Below are 22,838 nucleotides of genomic sequence, written 5' to 3' on the forward strand. Positions count from 1 at the left end.
GATTATAGAAATATAAGCATCATTATATATATATATATGTGTGTATATATATACATATATACATGTATATATGTATATGTGTTTGTACATATTTATAACTCTATTTATTTTACTTGTACATATCTATTCTATTTTATTTTGTTAGTATGTTTGGTTTTGTTCTCTGTCTCCCCCTTTTAGACTGTGAGCCCACTGTTGGGTAGGGACTGTCTCTAGATGTTGCCAACTTGGACTTCCCAAGCGCTTAGTACAGTGCTCTGCACACGGTAAGCGCTCAATAAATACAATTGATGATGATTTATTAAGCGCTTACTATGTGTGCTAGGCGCTTGGGAAGTCCAAGTTGGCAACATAGAGAGACAGTCCCTACCCAAACAGTGGGCTCACAGTCTAGAACTTCTAATAATAATAATAATAATAATGATAGCATTTATTAAGCGCTCGCTATGTGTACTAAGCGCTTGGGAAGTGCAAGTCTAGAAGGGGGAGACAGACAACAAAGCGAAAGAAGCAGACAGGTGTCAATACCGTCAGAATAAATAGGATTATAGAGATATAAGCATCATTATATATATATATATATATATATGTTTGTACCTATTTATTACTCTATTTATTTATTTATTTTACTTGTACCTATCTATTCTATTTATTTTATTTTGTTAGTACGTTTGGTTTTGTTCGCTGTCTCCCCCTTTTAGACTGTGAGCCCACTGTTGGGTAGGGACTGTCTCTCTATGTTGCCAACTTGGACTTCCCAAGCGCTTAGTCCAGTGCTCTGCACACAGTAAGCGCTCAATAAATACGATTGATTGATTGATTAACTAATTCTTGGTGTCCACCCCAAAGCCCCCGCCCCAGCCGGTTGGCCCCCAGAGGCGATTGACACCGGGGGGCCGGGGTGTTGCGGTTTTCGGCTTTTCGTCATCATCATCATCAATCGTATTTATTGAGCGCTTACTGTGTGCCGAGCACTGTACTAAGCGCTTGGGAAGGACAAATTGGCAACATAGAGAGACGGTCCCTACCCGACAGTGGGCTGCGGGGCGAGGGAGGGTCCCCCAGTCACCTCTCTGCCTTGCAGACTACCCCTGCAGCGACGATACCGACTTCAGCCCGGATCTGTCTCCCCCCAAAGCCCCGGGCGGCCCCAGGTGTGCCACCCCCCCGAAAGCGCCCGTCCTCTACAGCGCCGAGGCCGGACCGCCCCCCAGCAGAGCCAAAGTGACCGGTGAGGGCGACTCGCGGGGGCGGGCGGCCGGCCGGCCGGGCTTGGGTTGTTTCGTCCGATGGCCGTGAGCCCGCTGTTGGGTGGGGACCGTCTCTCTATGTTGCCAACTTGTCCTTCCCAAGCGCTTAGTCCAGTGCTCTGCACACAGGAAGCGCTCAATAAATACGATCGACTGAATGAATGAACGGGGACTCGCCCCCCTCCCGGCGCCCCTCGGTCCTCACTGGGAAAGGAGTCCGAGATCTTGGACTTCCCAAGCGCTTAGTCCAGTGCTCTGCACACAGTAAGCGCTCAATAAACGCGACTGATTGATTGATTGATCCGCAACTGAGGCCACGTGCCGCAGGCGTTTCTCGGGACCATTCGTTCATTCGGTCGTGTTTATTGAGCGCTCACTGTGCGCAGAGCACTGGACTAAGCGCTTGGGAAGTCCAAGGTGGCAACATAGAGAGGCGGTCCCGACCCAACAGCGGGCTCACAGGCTAGAAGACCACCGACTGTCCTCATTCATTCATTCAGTCGTATTGATTGAGCGCTCACTGTGTGCAGAGCACTGGACTAAGCGCTTGGGAAGTCCAAGGTGGCAACACAGAGAGACGGTCCCTACCCAACAGTGGGCTCACAGGCTAGAAGACCACAAACTGTCCTCATTCATTCATTCATTCATTCATTCAGTCGTATTTATTGAGCGCTCACTGTGTGCAGAGCACTGGACTAAGCGCTTGGGAAGTCCAAGGTGGCAACATAGAGAGACGGTCCCGACCCAACAGCGGGCTCACAGGCTAGAAGACCACCGACTGTCCTCATTCATTCATTCAGTCGTATTTATTGAGCGCTCACTGTGTGCAGAGCACCGGACTAAGCGCTTGGGAAGTCCAAGTTGGCAACACATAGAGACGATCCCTACCCAACAGCGGGCTCACAGGCTAGAAGACCACTGACTGTCCTCATTCATTCATTCATTCATTCAATCTTATTTATTGAGCGCTCACTGTGTGCAGAGCATTGGACTAAGCGCTTGGGAAGTCCGAGTTGGCAACACATAGAGACGATCCCTACCCAACAGCGGGCTCACAGTCTAGAAGACCACCGACTGCCCTCATTCAGTCATTCATTCATTCAGTCGTATTTATTCATTCATTCAGTCAGTCTAGAAGACCACCGACTGCCCTCATTCATTCATTCATTCATTCAGTTGTATTTATTGAGCGCTCACTGTGTGCAGAGCACTGGACTAAGCGCTTGGGAAATCCGAGTTGGCAACATATAGAGACGGTCCCTACCCAACAGCAGGCTCACAGTCTAGAAGACCATCGACTGTACTCATTCATTCATTCATTCAGTCGTATTTATTCATTCAGTCAGTCGTATTTATTGAGCGCTCACCGTGTGCAGAGCAGTGGACTAAGCGCTTGGGAAGTCCAAGTTGGCAACATGTAGAGACGGTCCCTACCCAACAACGGGCTCACAGTCTAGAAGACCATCGACTGTCCTCGTTCATTCATTCACTCATTCAATTGTATTCATTCAGTCAGTCGTATTTATTGAGCGCTCACTGTGTGCAGAGCAGTGGACTAAGCGCTTGGGAAGTCCAAGTTGGCAACATGTAGCGACAGTCCCTACCCAACAGCGGGCTCACAGTCTAGAAGACCATCAACTGCCCTCATTCATTCATTCATTCATTCAATCATATTCATTCATTCAGTCAGTTGTATTTACTGGGCGCTCACTGTGTGCAGAGCACTGGACTAAGCGCTTGGGAAGTACAAGTTGGCAACATATAGAGACGGTCCCTACCCAACAGTGGGCTCACAGTCTAGAAGACCACCAACTGCCCTCATTCATTCATTCATTCATTCAGTCGTATTTATTGAGCGCTTACTGTGTGCAGAGCACTGTACTAAGCACTTGGGAAGTACAAGCTGGTGGCTCCCGGCAGCCCCAGATTCCCAGAACCCTGCTTCGACCGTAGCCCCTTCCCCAATAATGATAATGACGACATTTATTCGCGTGGCCCAGTGGAAAGAGCCCGGGCTTCGGAGTCAGAGGTCAGGGGTTCAAATCCCGACTCCGCCAACTGTCAGCTGGGTGACTTTGGGCAAGTCACTTCACTTCTCTGGGCCTCAGTTCCCTCATCTGTCAACTGGGGATGAAGACTGTTGGGACAACCTGATCACCTGGTGACCTCCCCAGGGCTTAGAACGGTGCTTTGCACATAGTAAGCGCTTAATAATCAATCAATCAATCAATCGTATTTATTGAGCGCTTACTGTGTGCAGAGCACTGTACTAAGCTCTTGGAAAGTACATGTTGGCAACATATAATAATATATATAATATATAATATATAATATAAATCATATAGTATATATTATGTATATATTTTATATATGTGTATTATATTTATGTATATTTTATATATTTATATATATTTTATATATTTATATAATATAATATATTATGGTATGAGGATTAAGTCTGTGAGCCCCATGTGGGACAACCTAATCACTTTGTATCCTCCCCAGTGCTTAGAACAGTGCTTTGCACATAGTGCTTAATAAATGCCATCATTATTATTATATCATATAATATATGTTATATAATATATTGTATATTTATATATTATATAATATATATCATATGGTATCTATTATATAATACATTATATAATTTATATGATATATGTCATATGATATGTTATATATTTATATATTATATGATATATTGTGCGATATAATATATTATATAATATGTTATGTTTATTTGTATATGTTATATATTGATATTTAATATTTATATATTATATTTTCATGTATTAGATAATATATGATAATGATGCCATCATCATTATTATTGTTATTAAGCGCTGGGGAGGTTACAAGGCCATCAGGTTGTCCCTCGCGGGGTGGGGGGGGGGGGGGCTCCCAGTCTTCATCCCCATTTGACAGACGAGGTCACCGAGGCACACGGAAGCGAAGTGCCTCGCCCACCCTCGGCGGAGCCGGGACCTGAACCCGCGACCCCGGACTCCAAAGCCCGGGCTCCTTTCCACCGAGCCACGCGGCTTCCCTGGCCCCCGCCGGTGGGCGGAGGAGGGGGGAGGCCGGGCCGGGAGACCCCCCGGTCGTCACCCCCCCCACCCCGTGTCGCCCCGCCGCAGGGGCCGGCAGCGGCAGCGACTCGTCGTGCGAGAGCTTCCCCTGGAGCGACGAGGACACCGGCCAGGACGCGGACGGGTCCACCAACCCGGACGACGAGCCCGACGGGGAGGACGGGGACCTCGGGGTGGTCCGCTGCGTCTGCCGGCTCCAGGAGGAAAACGACTTCATGATCCAGGTAGCGGGCGGAGCGGAGGAGAGCTGGGGGGATGAGGAGGGCCGCCCAATCATCATTATTATTATTATTATTAGTAGTATTATTAGTATTATTATTAGTATTAGTATTATTATCATCATCATCATCATTATTATTAATTATTATTGTTGTTAAATTAATATTTGATATCATCATAAATTAATATTTGATGATTAATATAAATAATAATGAATAATAATGGTTATTATCATTATTTTGGTATTGGTTAAGCGCTTACTCCGTGCGAAGCACTGTTCCAAATAAATTCTAAATTGATTTTATTCGGTTAGTCTGCTTGGTTCTGTTCTCCGTCTCCCCCTTTTAGACCGTGAGCCCGCTGTTGGGTGGGGACCGGCTCTAGATGTTGCCATTATTATTATGGTTAATATGAATCACCATCATCATCACCGTCATCATTAATTAATATTTAATGATTAATATAAGTAATAATTAATAATGATGATGATTATTATTATTTTGGTATTGGTTAAGCGCTTACTACCTGCAAAGCACTGTTCTAAATAAATTCTAAATTTATTTTATTTTGTTAGTCTGTTTGGTTCTGTTCTCCGTCTCCCCCTTTTAGACCGTGAGCCCGCTGTTGGGTGGGGACCGGCTCTAGATGTTGCCATTATTATTATTATTATGGTTAATATGGATCATCATCATCATCGTCATAATAAATTAATATTTAATGATTAATATAAATAATAATTAATAATAATGATTGTTATTCTTATTTTGGTATTGGTTAAGCGCTTACTCCGTGCGAAGCACTGTTCCAAATAAATTCTAAATTGATTTTATTTGGTTAGTCTGCTTGGTTCTGTTCTCCGTCTCCCCCTTTTAGACCGTGAGCCCGCTGTTGGGTGGGGACTGGCTCTAGATGTTGCCATTATTATTATTATTATTTTGGTATTGGTTAAGCGCTTACTCCGTGCGAAGCACTGTTCCAAATAAATTCTAAATTTATTTTATTTGGTTAGTCTCCTTGGTTCTGTTCTCCGTCTCCCCCTTTTAGACCGTGAGCCCGCTGTTGGGTGGGGACCGGCTCTAGATGTTGCCATTATTATTATTATTATGGTTAATATGAATCATCATCATCATCATCATCATCATCATCAATTAATATTTAATGATTAATATAAATAATAATTAATAATGATTATTATTATTTTGGTATTGGTTAAGCGCTTACTATGTGCAAAGCACTGTTCTAAATAAATTCTAAATTTATTTTATTTTGTTAGTCTGTTTGGTTCTGTCCGCTGTTGGGTGGGGACCAGCTCTAGATGTTGCCATTATTATTATTATTATGGTTAATATGAATCATCATCATCATAATAATAATAAATTAATATTTAATTATTGATATAAATAATAATAATAATGATTATTATTATTATTTTGGTATTGGTTAAGCGCTTACTACGTGCGAAGCACTGTTCTAAATAAATTCTAAATTGATTTTAGTTGGTTAGTCTCCTTGGTTCTGTTCTCCGTCTCCCCCTTTTAGACGGTGAGCCCGCTGTTGGGTGGGGACCGGCTCTAGATGTTGCCATTATTATTATTATTTTGGTATTGGTTAAGCGCTTACTCCGTGCGAAGCACTGTTCCAAATAAATTCTAAATTGATTTTATTTGGTTAGTCTGCTTGGTTCTGTTCTCCGTCTCCCCCTTTTAGACCGTGAGCCCGCTGTTGGGTGGGGACCGGCTCTAGATGTTGCCATTATTATTATTATTATGGTTAATATGAATCATCATCATCATCATAAATTAATATTTAATGATTGATATAAATAATAATTAATAATAATGATTATTATTATTTCGGTATTGGTTAAGCGCTTACTACGTGCAAAGCACTGTTCTAAATAAATTCTGAATTTATTTTAGTTGGTTAGTATGGTTCTGTTCTCTGTCTCCCCCTTTTAGACCGTGAGCCCACTGTTGGGTGGGGACCAGCTCTAGATGTTGCCATTATTATTATTATTTTGGTATTGGTTAAGCGCTTACTACCTGCATAGCACTGTTCTAAATAAATTCTAAATTTATTTTATTTTTTTATTTTATTTTAAATTTATTACTTTATCATTATTTATTATTATTATATTATTATTATAATATTATAATATTATTTATTATTTTATAAATTTATTATTTATTTTATTCTAAATTTATTTTATTTTTTTTTATTTTATAAAATATTTTACTTTATTTTATTTTGTTAGTATGTTTGGTTCTGTTCTCTGTCTCCCCCCTTTTAGACGGTGAGCCCGCTGTTGGGTGGGGACCGGCTCTAGATGTTGCCATTATTATTATTATTTTGGTATTGGTTAAGCGCTTACTACGTGCGAAGCACTGTTCCAAATAAATTCTAAATTTATTTTATTTTGTTAGTATGTTTGGTTCTGTTCTCTGTCTCCCCCTTTTAGACCGTGAGCCCGCTGTTGGGTGGGGACCGGCTCTAGATGTTGCCATTATTATTATTATTATGGTTAATATGAATCATCATCATCATCATCATAAATTAATATTTAATGATTGATATAAATAATAATTAATAATAATAATTATTATTATTATTTTGGTATTGGTTAAGCGCTTACTCCCTGCGAAGCACTGTTCCAAATAAATTCTAAATTTATTTTATTTGGTTAATCTGCTTGGTTCTGTTCTCCGTCTCCCCCTTTTAGACCGTGAGCCCGCTGTTGGGTGGGGACCGGCTCTAGATGTTGCCATTATTATTATTATTATGGTTAATATGAATCATCATCATCATCGTCGTCGTCATAATAAATTAATATTTAATTATTGATATAAATAATAATAAATAATAATGATTATTATTATTATTATTTTGGTATTGGTTAAGCGCTTACTACGTGCGAAGCACTGTTCTAAATAAATTCTAAATTTATTTTATTTGGTTAGTCTGTTTGGTTCTGTTCTCTGTCTCCCCCTTTTAGACCGTGAGCCCGCTGTTGGGTGGGGACCGGCTCTAGATGTTGCCATTATTATTATTATTTTGGTATTGGTTAAGCGCTTACTACCTGCAAAGCACTGTTCTAAATAAATTCTAAATTTATTTTATTTTTTTTATTTTATTTTAAATTTATTATTTATTATTATTTATTATTATTATATTACTATTATAATATTATTTATTATTTTATAAATTTATTATTTATTTTATTCTAAATTTATTTTATTTTTTTATTTTATAAAATATTTTATTTTATTTTGTTAGTATGTGTTTGGTTCTGTTCTGTCTCCCCCTTTTAGACGGTGAGCCCACTGTTGGGTGGGGACCGGCACTAGATGTTGCCATTATTATTATTATTTTGGTATTGGTTAAGCGCTTACTACGTGCGAAGCACTGTTCCAAATAAATTCTAAATTTATTTTATTGGGTTAGTCTGCTTGGTTCTGTTCTCCGTCTCCCCCTTTTAGACTGTGAGCCCGCTGTTGGGTGGGGACCGGCTCTAGATGTTGCCATTATTATTATTATTATGGTTAATATGAATAATCATCATCATCGTCATAATAAATTAATATTTAATGATTAATATAAATAATAATAATGATTATTATTATTTTGGTATTGGTTAAGCGCTTACTACGTGCGAAGCACTGTTCTAAATAAATTCTAAATTTATTTTATTTTGTTAGTCTGTTTGGTTCTGTTCTCTGTCTCCCCCTTTTAGACCGTGAGCCCGCTGTTGGGTGGGGACCGGCTCTAGATGTTGCCATTATTATTATTATTATTATTATTATTATTATTATTTTGGTATTGGTTAAGCGCTTACTACGTGCGAAGCACTGTTCTAAATAAATTCTAAATTTATTTTATTTTGTTAGTATGCTTGGTTCTGTTCTCTGTCTCCCTCTTTTAGACTGTGAGCCCGCTGTTGGGTAGGGACTGTCTCTATATGTTGCCAACTTGTACTTCCCAAGCGCTTAGTACAGTGCTCTGCACGTAGTAGGCGCTCAATAAATACGATTGATGATGATGAGGATGATGTTCCAAGCCCTGGGGGGAATACAAGGAGATGAGGTTGTTCCACGGGGGGCTCCCAGTCTTCATCCCCATTTTCCAGGTGAGAGGCCCAGAGAAGTGAAGCGACTCGCCCGGGGTCACACAGCAGACAGGTGAGGGAGGTGGGATTCAAACCCGTGACCTGTGACTCCCAAGCCCCTGCTCTTTCCACTGAGCCACGCTGCTTCAATAATAATAATAATAATGATAATTTTGGTATTGGTTAAGCGCTTACTACGTGCACAGCACTGTTCTAAGCGCTGGGGGGAATACAAGGAGATGAGGTTGTCCCATGGGGGGCTCCCAGTCTTCATCCCCATTTTCCAGATGAGGGAACTGAGGCCCAGAGAAATGAAGCGACTCACCCGAGGTCACACAGCAGACAGGTGAGGGAGGTGGGATTCGAACCCATGACCTGTGACTCCCAAGCCCGTGCTCTTTCCACTGAGCCACGCTGCTTCAATAATAATAACAATGATAATTTTGGTATTGGTGAAGCGCTTACTACGTGCACAGCACTGTTCTAAGCGCTGGGGAGGCTACAAGGTGATCAGGTTGTCCCATGTGGGGCTCACAATCATATAATAATAATAATAATGATGATGGTCTTATAATAATAATAATAATAATAGTAATAATGACATTTATTAAGCGCTTACTACGTGCACAGTACTGTTCTAAGCGCTGGGGAGGCTACAAGGTGATCAGGTTGTCCCATGTGGGGCTCACAATCTTATAATAATAATAATGATGATGGTCTTATAATAATAATAATAATAGTAATAATGACATTTATTAAGCACTTACTACGTGCACAGCACTGTTCTAAGCGCTGGGGAGGCTACAAGGTGATCAGGTTGTCCCATGTGGGGCTTACAATCTTATAATAATAATAATAATAATGATATTTATTAAGCGCTTACTACGTGCAAAGCACTGTTCTAAGCGCTGGGCAGGCTACAAGGTGATCAGGTTGTCCCATGTGGGGCTCACAATCTTATAATAATAATAATAATAATAATAATAATAATGATGACATTTATTAAGCACTTACTATGTGCACAGCACTGTTCTAAGCGCTGGGGAGGCTACAAGGTGATCAGGTTGTCCCATGTGGGGCTCACAATCTTATAATAATAATAATAATAATAATAATAATGACATTTATTAAGCGCTTACTACGTGCACAGCACTGTTCTAAGTGCTGGGGAGGCTACAAGGTGATCAGGTTGTCCCATGTGGGGCTCACAATCTTATAATAATAATAATAATAATAATGACATTTATTAAGCGCTTACTACGTGCACAGCACTGTTCTAAGCGCTGGGGAGGCTGCAAGGTGATCAGGTTGTCCCATGTGGGGCTCACAATCTTATAATAATAATAATAATAATAATAATAATAATAATAATAATGACATTTATTAAGCGCTTACTACGTGCACAGCACTGTTCTAAGTGCTGGGGAGGCTACAAGGTGATCAGGTTGTCCCATGTGGGGCTCACAATCTTATAATAATAATAATAATAATAATAATAATGGCATTTATTAAGCACTTACTATGTGCACAACACTGTTCTAAGCGCTGGGGAGGCTACAAGGTGATCAGGTTGTCCCATGTGGGGCTCACAGTCTTCATCCCCATTTTACAGATGAGGTCACTGAGGCCCAGAGAAATGAAGTGACTTGCCCAAACTCACACAACTGACTACTGGCAGAGCCGGGGTTTGAACCCATGACCTCTGACTCCAAAGCCTGGTCTCTTTCCATTGAGCCACACTGCTTCTCTAGTCCCCATTTTCCAGGTGAGGTCACTGAGGCCCAGAGAAATGAAGTGACTTGCCCAAAGTCACACAGCTGACAAGTGGCGGAGCTGGGATTTGAACCCATGACTTCTGACTCCAAAGCCCAGGCTCTCTCCACTAAGCCACGCTGCTTCCCCAATGGAAAGAGCCTGGGCTTTGGAGTCAGAGGTCACGGGTTCGAATCCTGACTCTGCCACATGTCTGCTGTGTGACCTTGGGTAAGTCGCTTAACTGCTCTGAGCCCAGTTCCCTCGTCTGGAAAATGGGGATTAAGACTGTGAGCCCCACGTGGGACAACCTGATCAACTTGTATCCCCCCCAGTGCTTAGAACAGTGCTTGGCACATAGTAAGCACTTAACAAATGTCATTATTATTATTATTATTATTATTATTATTATTATTATCATTTGGAGTCAGGGGTCATGGGTTCTAATCCCGGCTCCGCCACATGGCTGCTGTGTGACCTTGGGCAAGTTGCTTAACTGCTCTGAGCCCAGTTCCCTCGTCTGGAAAATGGGGATGAAGATGGTAAGCCCCACGTGGGACAACCTGATCACCTTGTATCCCCCCCAGTGCTTAGAACAGTGCTTGGCACATAGTAAGCACTTAACAAATGCCATTATTATTATCATTATTATTTGGAGTCAGAGGTCATGGGTTCTAATCCCGGCTCCGCCACATGGCTGCTGTGTGACCTTGGGCAAGTCGCTTAACTGCTCTGAGCCCGGTTCCCTCGTCTGGAAAATGGGGATGAAGACTGTGAGCCCCCCGTGGGACAACCTGATCACCTTGTATCCCCCCCCCAGCGCTTAGAACAGTGCTTCGCACATAGTAAGCGCTTAACAAATGCCATTATTATTATTATTATTATTATTATTATTATTTGGAGTCAGACCAGTTCCCTCATCTGGAAAATGGGGATGAAGACTGGGCAACTGGGACACAACCTGATCACCTTGTATTCCCCCCCCAGCGCTTAGAACAGTGCTTCGCACATAGTATGCGCTTAACAAATGCCATCGTTATTATTATTATTTGGAGTCAGAAGTTATGGGTTCAAATCCCAGCTCCGCCAACTGTCAGCTGGGTGACTTTGGGAAAGTCACTTCACTCCCCTGGGCCTCAGTGACCTCATCTGGAAAATGGGAATGAAGATGGTGAGCCCCCCCATAGGACAACCTGATCACCTTGTATCCCCCCCAGCACTTAGAACAGTGCTTTGCCCATAGTAAGCGCTTAACAAATGCCATCATTATTATTATTATTTGGAGTCAGCCCAGTTCCCTCATCTGGAAAATGGGGATGAAGACGGTGAGCCCCACGTGGGACAACCTGATTACCTTGTATCCCCCCCCCCAGCGCTTAGAACAGTGCTTTGCACATAGTAAGCGCTTAACAAATGCCATCATTATTATTATTATTATTATTATTATTTGGAGTCAGCCCAGTTCCCTCATCTGGAAAATGGGGATGAAGACGGTGAGCCCCCCGTGGGACAACCTGATCACCTTGTATCCCCCCCAGCGCTTAGAACAGTGCTTCGCCCATAGTAAGCGCTTAACAAATGCCGTCATTATTATTATTATTATTATTTGGAGTCAGAGGTCATGGGTTCAAATCCCGGCTCCGCCAACTGTCAGCTGGGTGACTTTGGGCAAGTCACTTCACTCCCCTGGGCCTCAGTGACCTCATCTGGAAAATGGGAATGAAGATGGTGAGCCCCACATGGGACAACCTGATTACCTTGTATCCCCCCAGCGCTTAGAACAGTGCTTTGCACAGAGTAAGTGCTTAACAAATGCCATCATTATTATTATTATTTGGAGTCAGCCCAGTTCCCTCATCTGGAAAATGGGGATGAAGACGGTGAGCCCCACGTGGGACAACCTGATTACCTTGTATCCCCCCCCAGCGCTTAGAACAGTGCTTCGCACATAGTAAGCGTTTAACAAATGCTATTATTATTATCATTATTATTATTATTATTATTATTATTATTATTTGGAGTCAGCCCAGTTCCCTCATCTGGAAAATGGGGATGAAGACGGTGAGCCCTGTGTGGGACAACCTGATTACCTTGTATCCCCCCCCCAGCGCTTAGAACAGTGCTTCGCACATAGTAAGCGCTTAACAAATGCCATTATTATTATTATTATTATTATTATTATTATTATTATTATTATTATTATATTTGGAGTCAGCCCAGTTCCCTCATCTGGAAAATGGGGATGAAGACTGTGAGCCCCACGTGGGACAACCTGATTACCTTGTATCCCCCCCCAGCGCTTAGAACAGTGCTTCGCACATAGTAAGCGCTTAACAAATGCCATTATTATTATTATTATTATTATTATTATTATTATTATTATTATTTGGAGTCAGCCCAGTTCCCTCATCTGGAAAATGGGGATGAAGACTGTGAGCCCCACGTGGGACAACCTGATTACCTTGTATCCCCCCCCAGCGCTTAGAACAGTGCTTCGCACATAGTAAGCGCTTAACAAATGCCATTATTATTATTATTATTATTATTATTATTATTATTACTATTATTATTATTTGGAGTCAGACCAGTTCCCTCATCTGGAAAATGGGGATGAAGACTGTGAGCCCCACGTGGGACAACCTGATTACCTTGTATCCCCCCCCCCAGCGCTTAGAACTGTGCTTCGCCCATAGTAAGCGCTTAACAAATGCCATTATTATTATTATTATTATTATTATTATTATTATTATTATTATTATTATTATTTGGAGTCAGCCCAGTTCCCTCATCTGGAAAATGGGGATGAAGACTGTGAGCCCCACGTGGGACAACCTGATTACCTTGTATCCCCCCCCAGCGCTTAGAACAGTGCTTCGCACATAGTAAGCGCTTAACAAATGCCATCATCATTATTATTATTTGGAGTCCGAGGTCATGGGTTCAAATCCCGGCCCCGCCGACTGTCAGCTGGGTGACTCTGGGCAAGTCACTTCACTCCTCTGGGCCTCAGTGACCTCATCTGGAAAATGGGGATGAAGACCGTGAGCCCCACGGGGGGACAACCTGATCACCTTGTAACCTCCCCAGCGCTTAGAACAGTGCATTGCACATAGTAAGCGCTTAATAAATGTCATTATTATTATTATAAGATTGTGAGCCCCCCATGGGACAACCTGATCACCTTGTAACCTCCCCAGCGCTTAGAACAGTGCATTGCACATAGTAACAGTGCATTGCACATTGCACTGTCTCTATATGTTGCCAGTTTGTACTTCCCAAGCGCTTAGTACAGTGCTCTGCACATAGTAAGCGCTCAATAAATACGATTGATGATGATAGTAAGCGCTTAATAAACACCATCATTACTATTATTTCCCAGACCGCCGTGCCTCGTGAAGGACGTTTGTCTTTGCCGTCTAGAGCAATCAATCCATCAGTGGTATTTATTGAGCGCTCACCATGTGCAGGCCACTGTACTGAGGGTTGGGAGAGTACAGTATAGCGATGTAACAGTTGGTGGGCATTTCCCTGCCCGCGGTGGGCCTACGGTTAATTAGTCAGTCCATCAATGGTATTTACTGAGTGCTTACTCTGTGCGCAGCACTGTATTAAGCAGTTGGGGAGAGTCCAGTACAACAGGGTCGGCAGACATGTGCCCTGCTCCTAACGAGTTGATCGCCTGGAGAAAAATTCCCACTGCCGCCCTTATCTTAGAGAAGCAGCGGGGCTCAGTGGGAAAGAGCCCGGGCTTTGGAGTCGGAGGTCACGGGTTCAAATCCCGGCTCCGCCAACTGTCAGCTGGGTGACTCCGGGCAAGTCACTTCACTTCTCTGGGCCTCAGTTTAACTCATCTGGAAAATGGGGATTAAGACTGTGAGCCCCCCGCGGGACAACCTGATCACCTTGTATCCCCCCCCCCCCCAGCGCTTAGAACAGTGCTTGGCACATAGTAAGCGCTTAACAAATGCCATCATCATCATCATCACGCGCTGTGCCTACAGTAAGCGCCCACCAAATCAATCAGTCGTATTTATTGAGCGCTTACTGTGTGCAGAGCACTGTGCTAAGCGCTTGGGAAGTCCAAGTTGGCAACATAGGGAGACGGTCCCTACCCGACAGTGGGCTCACAGTCTACACAGGCTGCCTAGAGAAGCGGCGTGGCTCAGTGGAAAGAGCCCGGGCTTTGGAGTCAGAGGTCATGGGTTCAAATCCCGACTCCGCCAATTGCCAGCTGGGTGACTTTGGGCAAGTCACTTCGCTTCTCTGGGCCTCAGTGACCTCATCTGTCAAATGGGGATGAAGACTGTGAGCCCCCCGTGGGACAACCTAATCACCTTGTAACCTCCCCAGCGCTTAGAACAGTGCTTGCCACATAGTAAGCGCTTAACAAATGCCATCATCATCATCATCACGCGCTGTGCCTACAGTAAGCACCCACCAAATCAATCAATCGTATTTATTGAGCGCTTACTGTGTGCAGAGCACTGTACTAAGCGCTTGGGAAGGCCAAGTTGGCAACATAGAGAGACGGTCCCTACCCGACAGCGGGCTCACAGTGTACACAGGTTGCCTAGAGAAGCGGCGTGGCTCAGTGGAAAGAGCCCGGGCTTTGGAGTCAGAGGTCATGGGTTCAAATCCCGACTCCGCCAATTGCCAGCTGGGTGACTTTGGGCAAGTCACTTCACTTCTCTGGGCCTCGGTTCCCTCATCTGGAAAATGGGGATGAAGACTGTGAGCCCCCCGTGGGACAACCTGGTCACCTTGTAACCTCCCCAGCGCTTAGAACAGTGCTTGGCACATAGTAAGCGCTTAATCAATGCCATTAGCAGTAGCATCATCATCAATCGTATTTATTGAGCGATTACAGTGTGCAGAGCACTGTACTAAGCGCTTGGGAAGTCCAAGTTGGCAACATAGGGAGACGGTCCCGACCCTCATCTGGAAAATGGGGATGAAGACTGTGAGCCCCCCGTGGGACAACCTGATCACCTTGTGTCCCCCCCAGCGCTTAGAACAGTGCTTGGCACATAGTAAGCGCTTAACAAATGCCATCATCATCATCATCACGTGCTGTGCCTACAGTAAGCGCCCACCAAATCAATCAATCGTATTTATTGAGTGCTTACTGTGTGCAGAGCACTGGACTAAGCGCTTGGGAAGTCCAAGTTGGCAACACAGAGATGACGGTCCCTACCCGACAGTGGGCTCCCGGTCTACACAGGCTGCTTAGAGAAGCAGCGTGGCTCAGTGGAAAGAGCCCGGGCTTTGGAGTCAGAGGTCATGGGTTCAAATCCTGACTCCGCCAGTTGCCAGCTGGGTGACTTTGGGCAAGTCACTTCGCTTCTCTGGGCCTCAGTTCCCTCATCTGTCATATGGGGATGAAGCCTGTGAGCCCCCCTTGGGACAACCTGATCACCTTGTAACCTCCCCAGCGCTTAGAACGGTGCTTGCCACATAGTAAGCGCTTAACAAATGCCATCATCATCATCATCACGTGCTGTGCCTACAGTAAGCGCCCACCAAATCAATCAATCGTATTTATTGAGTGCTTACTGTGTGCAGAGCACTGGACTAAGCGCTTGGGAAGTCCAAGTTGGCAACACAGAGATGACGGTCCCTACCCGACAGTGGGCTCCCGGTCTACACAGGCTGCTTAGAGAAGCAGCGTGGCTCAGTGGAAAGAGCCCGGGCTTTGGAGTCAGAGGTCATGGGTTCAAATCCTGACTCCGCCAGTTGCCAGCTGGGTGACTTTGGGCAAGTCACTTCGCTTCTCTGGGCCTCAGTTCCCTCATCTGTCAAATGGGGATGAAGACTGTGAGCCCCCCGTGGGACGACCTGATCACCTTGTAACCTCCCCAGCGCTTAGAACATAGTAAGCGCTTAATCAGTGCCATTAGCAGTAGCATCATCATCAGTCGTATTTATTGAGCGCTTACTGTGTGCAGAGCACTGTACTAAGCGCTTGGGAAGTCCAAGTTGGCAACATAGAGAGACGGTCCCTACCCGACACTGGGCTCACAGTCTACACAGGCTGCCTAGAGAAGCAGCGTGGCTCAGTGGAAAGAGCCCGGGCTTTGGAGTCAGAGGTCATGGGTTCAAATCCCGACTCCGCCAATTGCCAGCTGGGTGACTTTGGGCAAGTCACTTCGCTTCTCTGGGCCTCAGTTCCCTCATCTGTCAAATGGGGATGAAGCCTGTGAGCCCCCCTTGGGACAACCTGATCACCTTGTAACCTCCCCAGCGCTTAGAACATAGTAAGCGCTTAATCAGTGCCATTAGCAGTAGCATCATCATCAGTCGTATTTATTGAGCGCTTACTGTGTGCAGAGCACTGTACTAAGCGCTTGGGAAGTCCAAGTTGGCAACATAGAGAGACGGTCCCTACCCGACAGTGGGCTCACAGTCTACACAGGCTGCCTAGAGAAGCAGCGTGGCTCAGTGGAAAGAGCCCGGGCTTTGGAGTCAGAGGTCATGGGTTCAAATCCCGACTCCGCCAATTGCCAGCTGGGTGACTTTGGGCAAGTCACTTCGCTTCTCTGGGCCTCAGTTCCCTCATCTGTCAAATGGGGATGAAGCCTGTGAGCCCCCCTTGGGACAACCTGATCACCTTGTAACCTCCCCAGCGCTTAGAACGGTGCTTGGCACATAGTAAGCGCTTAATCACTGCCGTTAGCAGTAGCATCATCATCAATCGTATTTATTGAGCGCCTACTGTGTGCAGAGCACTGTACTAAGCGCTTGGGAAGTACAAATTGGCAACATATAGAGACAGTCCCTACCCAACAGTGGGCTCACAGTCTAGCACAAATCCGAATGAAGGAAACGGGACACGGTTCCGGGGGGCGGAGGTGGGGTTGGATCCCGGGCTTCTTCCGAATCCCGGCGGTCTGGGTGGTCCGGGGGACCCGCCCTGGGAGTGGAGTCCACCCCATGCCCTCCCCCAACAGTGTGAAGAGTGTCTGTGCTGGCAACACGGAGTCTGCATGGGCCTGCTGGAGGACAGCGTCCCCGAAACGTACACCTGCTACGTCTGCCAGGACCCTCCAGGTACCCACCGGCCCCGGGCGCTTGGGACCGTCCCCCTCCATCCCGTCACGGAGATCCCAGTCCCTTCCGGGAGATGGGCAGCGCGGGAGGTTGCGGATCCATCCATCCATCCATCCATCAATCAATCAGTCGTATTTATTGAGCGCTTACTGTGTGCGGAGCACTGGACTAAGCACAAGTTGGCAACATCGAGAGACGGGCCCTACCCAACAGCGGGCTCACAGTCTAGGAGGGGGAGACGGACGACGAAACAAAACATATTAAAATAGAATAAATATGTACAAAGAAAAGAAATTCATTCATTCATTCAGTCGTATTTATTGAGCGCTTACTGTGTGCAGAGCACTGGACTAAGCACAAGTTGGCAACATCGAGAGGCGGTCCCTACCCAACAGCGGGCTCGCAGTCTAGAAGGGGGAGACGGACGACGAAACAAAACATATTAAAATAGAATAAATATATACAAAGAAAATAAATTCATTCATTCATTCAGTCGTATTTATTGAGTGCTTACTGGGTGCAGAGCACTGGACCAAGCACTTGGGAAGTCCAAGTTGGCAACATATAGAGACAGTCCCTACCCAACAGTGGGCTCACAGTCTAAAAGGGGGAGACAAAACCAAACATACTAACAAAATAAGTAGAATAGATATGTACAAAGAAAATAAATTCATTCATTCTTTCATTCATTCATTCAATCGTATTTATTGAGCGCTTACTGTGTGCAGAGCACTGGACCAAGTCCAAGTTGGCAACATCTAGAGACGGTCCCTACCCAACAGCGGGCTCGCAGTCTAGAAGGGGGAGACAGACGACAAAACAAAACATATTAACAAAATAAAATAAGTAGAATAAATATGTACAAAGAAAATAAATTCATTCATTCATAGTCGTATTTATTGAGCGCTTACTGTGTGCAGAGCACTGGACCAAGCGCTTGGGACGTCCAAGTTGGCAACATCTAGAGACGGTCCCTACCCAACAGCGGGCTCACAGTCTAGAAGGGGGAGACGGAGAACAAAATAAAACATATTAACAAAATAAAATAAGTAGAATAAATATGCACAAAGAAAATAAGTTCATTTATTCATTCAGTCGTATTTATTGAGCGCTTAACTGTGTGCAGAGCACTGGACCAAGCGCTTGGGAAGTCCAAGTTGGCAACATTGAGTGACAGTCCCTACCCAGCAGCGGGCTCACAGTCTAGAAGGGGGAGACAGACAACGAAACAATACATATTAACAAAATAAAATAAATAGAATAAATATGTACAAGGAAAATAAATTCATTCATTCATTCAGTTGTATTTATTGAGTGCTTACTGTGTGCAGAGCACTGGACCAAGCGCTTGGGAAGTCCAAGTTGGCAACATCGAGAGACGGTCCCTACCCGACAGCGGGCTCACGGTCTAGAAGGGGGAGACAGAGGACAAAACCAAACGTATTAACAAAATAAAATCAATAGAATAGATACGTACAAGTAAAATAAATAGAGTAATAAATACGTACAAACATATATACAGGTGCTGTGGGGAAGGGAAGGAGGTAAGGTGGGGGTGGTGGAGATTGGGGGGGGAGTTGTATTTATTGAGCGCTTACTGTGTGCAGAGCACTGGACTAAGCGCTTGGGAAGTAGAAGTTGGGACCATAGAGAGACGGTCCCTACCCAACAGTGGGCTCACAGTCTAGAAGGGATGAAGGGCGCGGGTGGGGGTGAGGACAGAGTGCTCTGCACACAGTAAGCGCTCAATAAATACAGTTGAATGAATGAATGAATGAATGACAGAAGCATCCACCCCATCTGAGTGTTTAACATAGAGGTAGCAGCATGGCTCAATGGGAAGAGCCCGGGCTTTGGAGTCAGAGGTCATGGGTTCAAATTCTGGCTTCGCAAATTGTGAGCTGGGTGACTTTGGGCAAGTCGCTTCACCTCTCTGGGCCTCAGTGACCTCATCTGGAAAATGGGGATTAAGACTGTGAGCCCCCCGTGGGACAACCTGATCACCTTGTAACCTCCGCAGCGCTTAGAACAGTGCTTGGCACACAGTAAGCGCTTAATAAATGCCATTATTATTATTTGCGGTCAACTTCTACTTCCGAAGCGCTTAGTACAGTGCTCTGCACACAGTAAGCGCTCAATAAATACGATTGAATGAATGAATGGGTTCAAATCCCGGCTCCACCAATTAGCTGTGTGACCTTGGGTAAGTCACTTCAGTTCTCTGTGCCTCAGTTCTCTCATCTGTCAAATGGGGATGAAGACTGTGAGCCCCTTGTGGGACAACCTGATCACCTTGTATCCTCCCCAGCGCTTAGTCCAGTGCTCTGCACACAGTAAGCGCTTAATAAATACAATTGAAGGAATGAATGGGTTCCAATCCCGGCTCCACCAGTTGTCAGCTGTGTGACCTTGGGTAAGTCACTTCACTTCTCTGGGCCTCAGTTCCCTCATTTGTAAAATGGGGATGAAGACTGTGAGCCCCCCGTGGGACAACCTGATCATCTTGCAACCTCCCCAGCGCTTAGAGCGGTGCTTTGCACAGAGTAAGCGCTTAATAAATGCCATCATTATGATTATTATTATTAGAAGGGGGAAATGGACAACAAAACAAGTTGACGGGTGCCAAGTAAGCGCTTGATAAATGCCATCATTATGATTATTATTATTAGAAGGGGGAGGTGGACGACAAAACAAGTGGACGGGTGCCAAGTAAGCGCTTAATAAAGGCCATCATTATGATTATTATTATTAGAAGGGGGAGATGGGCAACAAAACAAGTGGACGGGTGCCAAGTAAGCGCTTAATAAAGGCCATCATTATGATTATTATTATTAGAAGGGGGAGATGGACGACAAAACAAGTGGACGGGTGCCAAGTAAGCGCTTAATAAAGGCCATCATTATGATTATTATTATTAGAAGGGGGAGATGGACAACAAAACAAGCGGACGGGTGCCAAGTAAGCGCTTAATAAAGGCCATCATTATGATTATTATTATTAGAAGGGGGAGATGGGCAACAAAACAAGTGGACGGGTGCCAAGTAAGCGCTTAATAAAGGCCATCATTATGATTATTATTATTAGAAGGGGGAGATGGATGACAAAACTAGTGGACGGGTGCCAAGTAAGCGCTTAATAAAGGCCATCATTATTATTATTAGAAGGGGGAGATGGACGACAAAACAAGTGGACGGGTGCCAAGTAAGCGCTTAATAAAGGCCATCATTATGATTATTATTATTAGAAGGGGGAGATGGACGACAAAACAAGTGGACGGGTGCCAAGTAAGCGCTTAATAAAGGCCATCATTGTGATTATTATTATTAGAAGGGGGAGATGGACGACAAAACAAGTGGACGGGTGCCAAGTAAGCGCTTAATAAAGGCCATCATTATGATTATTATTATTAGAAGGGGGAGATGGACGACAAAACAAGTGGACGGGTGCCAAGTAAGGGCTTAATAAAGGCCATCATTATGATTATTATTATTAGAAGGGGGAGATGGACGACAAAACAAGCGGACGGGTGCCAAGACGTCAGAACAAAGAGAATTAAGGCTAAATGCACATCATTAACAAAATAAATAAATAGGTCCTTGCTGGGGGCTGCGCATGGGGTCTTCCCCTCGCCTCCCACTGTCCACAACCCCGGATCTGAGGATGCTTAAGAGAAGCTGCCATTATTATTATTATTATTATTGTTATTATTATCAAAAGGGGGAGATGGACAACAAAACAAGTGGACGGGTGCCAAGTAAGCGCTTAATAAGTGCCATCATTATGATTATTATTATTAGAAGGGGGAGATGGACAACAAAACAAGTGGACAGGTGCCAAGTAAGCGCTTAATAAAGGCCATCATTACGATTATTATTATTAGAAGGGGGAGATGGACAACAAAACAAGTGGACGGGTGCCAAGTATATATATGTATATATGTTTGTACATATTTATTACTCTATTTTACTTGTACCTATCTAATTCTATTTTATTTTGTTAGTATGTTTGGTTTTGTTCTCTGTCTCCCCCTTCTAGACTGTGAGCCCACTGTTGGGTAGGGACCGTCTCTATATGTTGCCAGCTTGTACTTCCCAAGCGCTTAGTCCAGTGCTCTGCACACAGTAAGCACTCAATAAATACGATTGATTGATTGATATTGATTGACTCATCCTGGTCGCCCTTCCGGGACCAGCTGGACGCTCTCAACTATAAAACAGTAAGCGCTCAATAAGTACGATTGATTGATTGAAGTAAGCGCTTAATAAAGGCCATCATTATGATTATTATTATTAGAAGGGGGAGATGGACGACAAAACAAGTGGACGGGTTCCAAGACGTCAGAACAAAGAGAATTAAGGCTAAATGCACATCATTAACAAAATAAATAGAATAAATAGGTTCTTGCCGGGGGCTGCGCATGGGGTTCTTCCCCTCGCCTCCCACTGTCCACAACCCCGGATCTGAGGATGCTTAAGAGAAGCTGCCATTATTATTATTATTATTATTATTATTATCACTATTGTTATTATTATCAAAAGGGGGAGATGGACAACAAAACAAGTGGACGGGTGCCAAGTAAGCGCTTAATAAGTGCCATCATTATGATTATTATTATTAGAAGGGGGAGATGGACAACAAAACAAGTGGACAGGTGCCAAGTAAGCGCTTAATAAAGGCCATCATTATGATTATTATTATTAGAAGGGGGAGATGGACGACAAAACAAGCGGACGGGTGCCAAGACGTCAGAACAAAGAGAATTAAGGCTAAATGCACATCATTAACAAAATAAATAGAATAAATAGGTTCTTGCCGGGGGCTGCGCATGGGGTCTTCCCCTCGCCTCCCACTGTCCACAACCCCGGATCTGAGGATGCTTAAGAGAAGCTGCCATTATTATTATTATTATTATCATTATTATTATCATTATTATTATTATTATTATTAAGACGAGGCCGACCACCTGGGCACCTCAGCGGACCGGGGATTGGGGGAAGGGTCTGCTTTGAGGTGAAGCATCCCCCATCCTCACCCAACTCTCATTTTGGGGAGACGCTCAGGACGCCTTCCCGCTCCCCCCACAGCCACTCCCCGGTGACCGGCTTGTTTTCCGCGCAGCCCCATCCCGGCCGGACGACGGGAGGGTTTTCGATCCTGCCTTCGGGTGGTTTCCGTTCCCTGCTGGGACCCCAGGAGCTCCACAGATCAGGGCCTCGGTTTCTCCGCGGGCGGAGACGAGGGCGGGTTTGCCAACTGGAAGCTTCACCCATCCTCGACCGGGTGGCTTCCCGGGCTCGGTGACGGGGCCCACGGAGGGGAAAAAACGGGGCCGGCGGCGGCGGCGGCGAAGGGCTCGCCCTGACCCGCCCGCGCCCG

The 22,838-nt window shown here is 44.6% G+C and overlaps 1 protein-coding gene across 5 annotated transcripts in view; it reads left to right on the forward strand.

The window, feature by feature from the left end:
* Nucleotides 1-22,838, forward strand: part of PHF20 (PHD finger protein 20) — a 96,146-nt gene that overhangs the window by 61,250 nt on the left and 12,058 nt on the right. For 4 of the 5 annotated variants that reach the window (XM_038750164.1, XM_038750167.1, XM_038750166.1 and 1 more), the window contains exons 13-15: nt 1,085-1,231; nt 4,391-4,566; nt 17,363-17,462. In XM_038750164.1, the coding sequence (XP_038606092.1) occupies nt 1,085-1,231; nt 4,391-4,566; nt 17,363-17,462 (423 nt within the window). The remainder of the gene's footprint in view (nt 1-1,084; nt 1,232-4,390; nt 4,567-17,362; nt 17,463-22,838) is intronic. The other variant, XM_038750168.1, reaches the window with a different exon arrangement.

The sequence above is a fragment of the Tachyglossus aculeatus genome, chromosome 8, assembly GCF_015852505.1.
Source record: "Tachyglossus aculeatus isolate mTacAcu1 chromosome 8, mTacAcu1.pri, whole genome shotgun sequence".
Taxonomy (NCBI): Eukaryota; Metazoa; Chordata; class Mammalia; order Monotremata; family Tachyglossidae; genus Tachyglossus; species Tachyglossus aculeatus.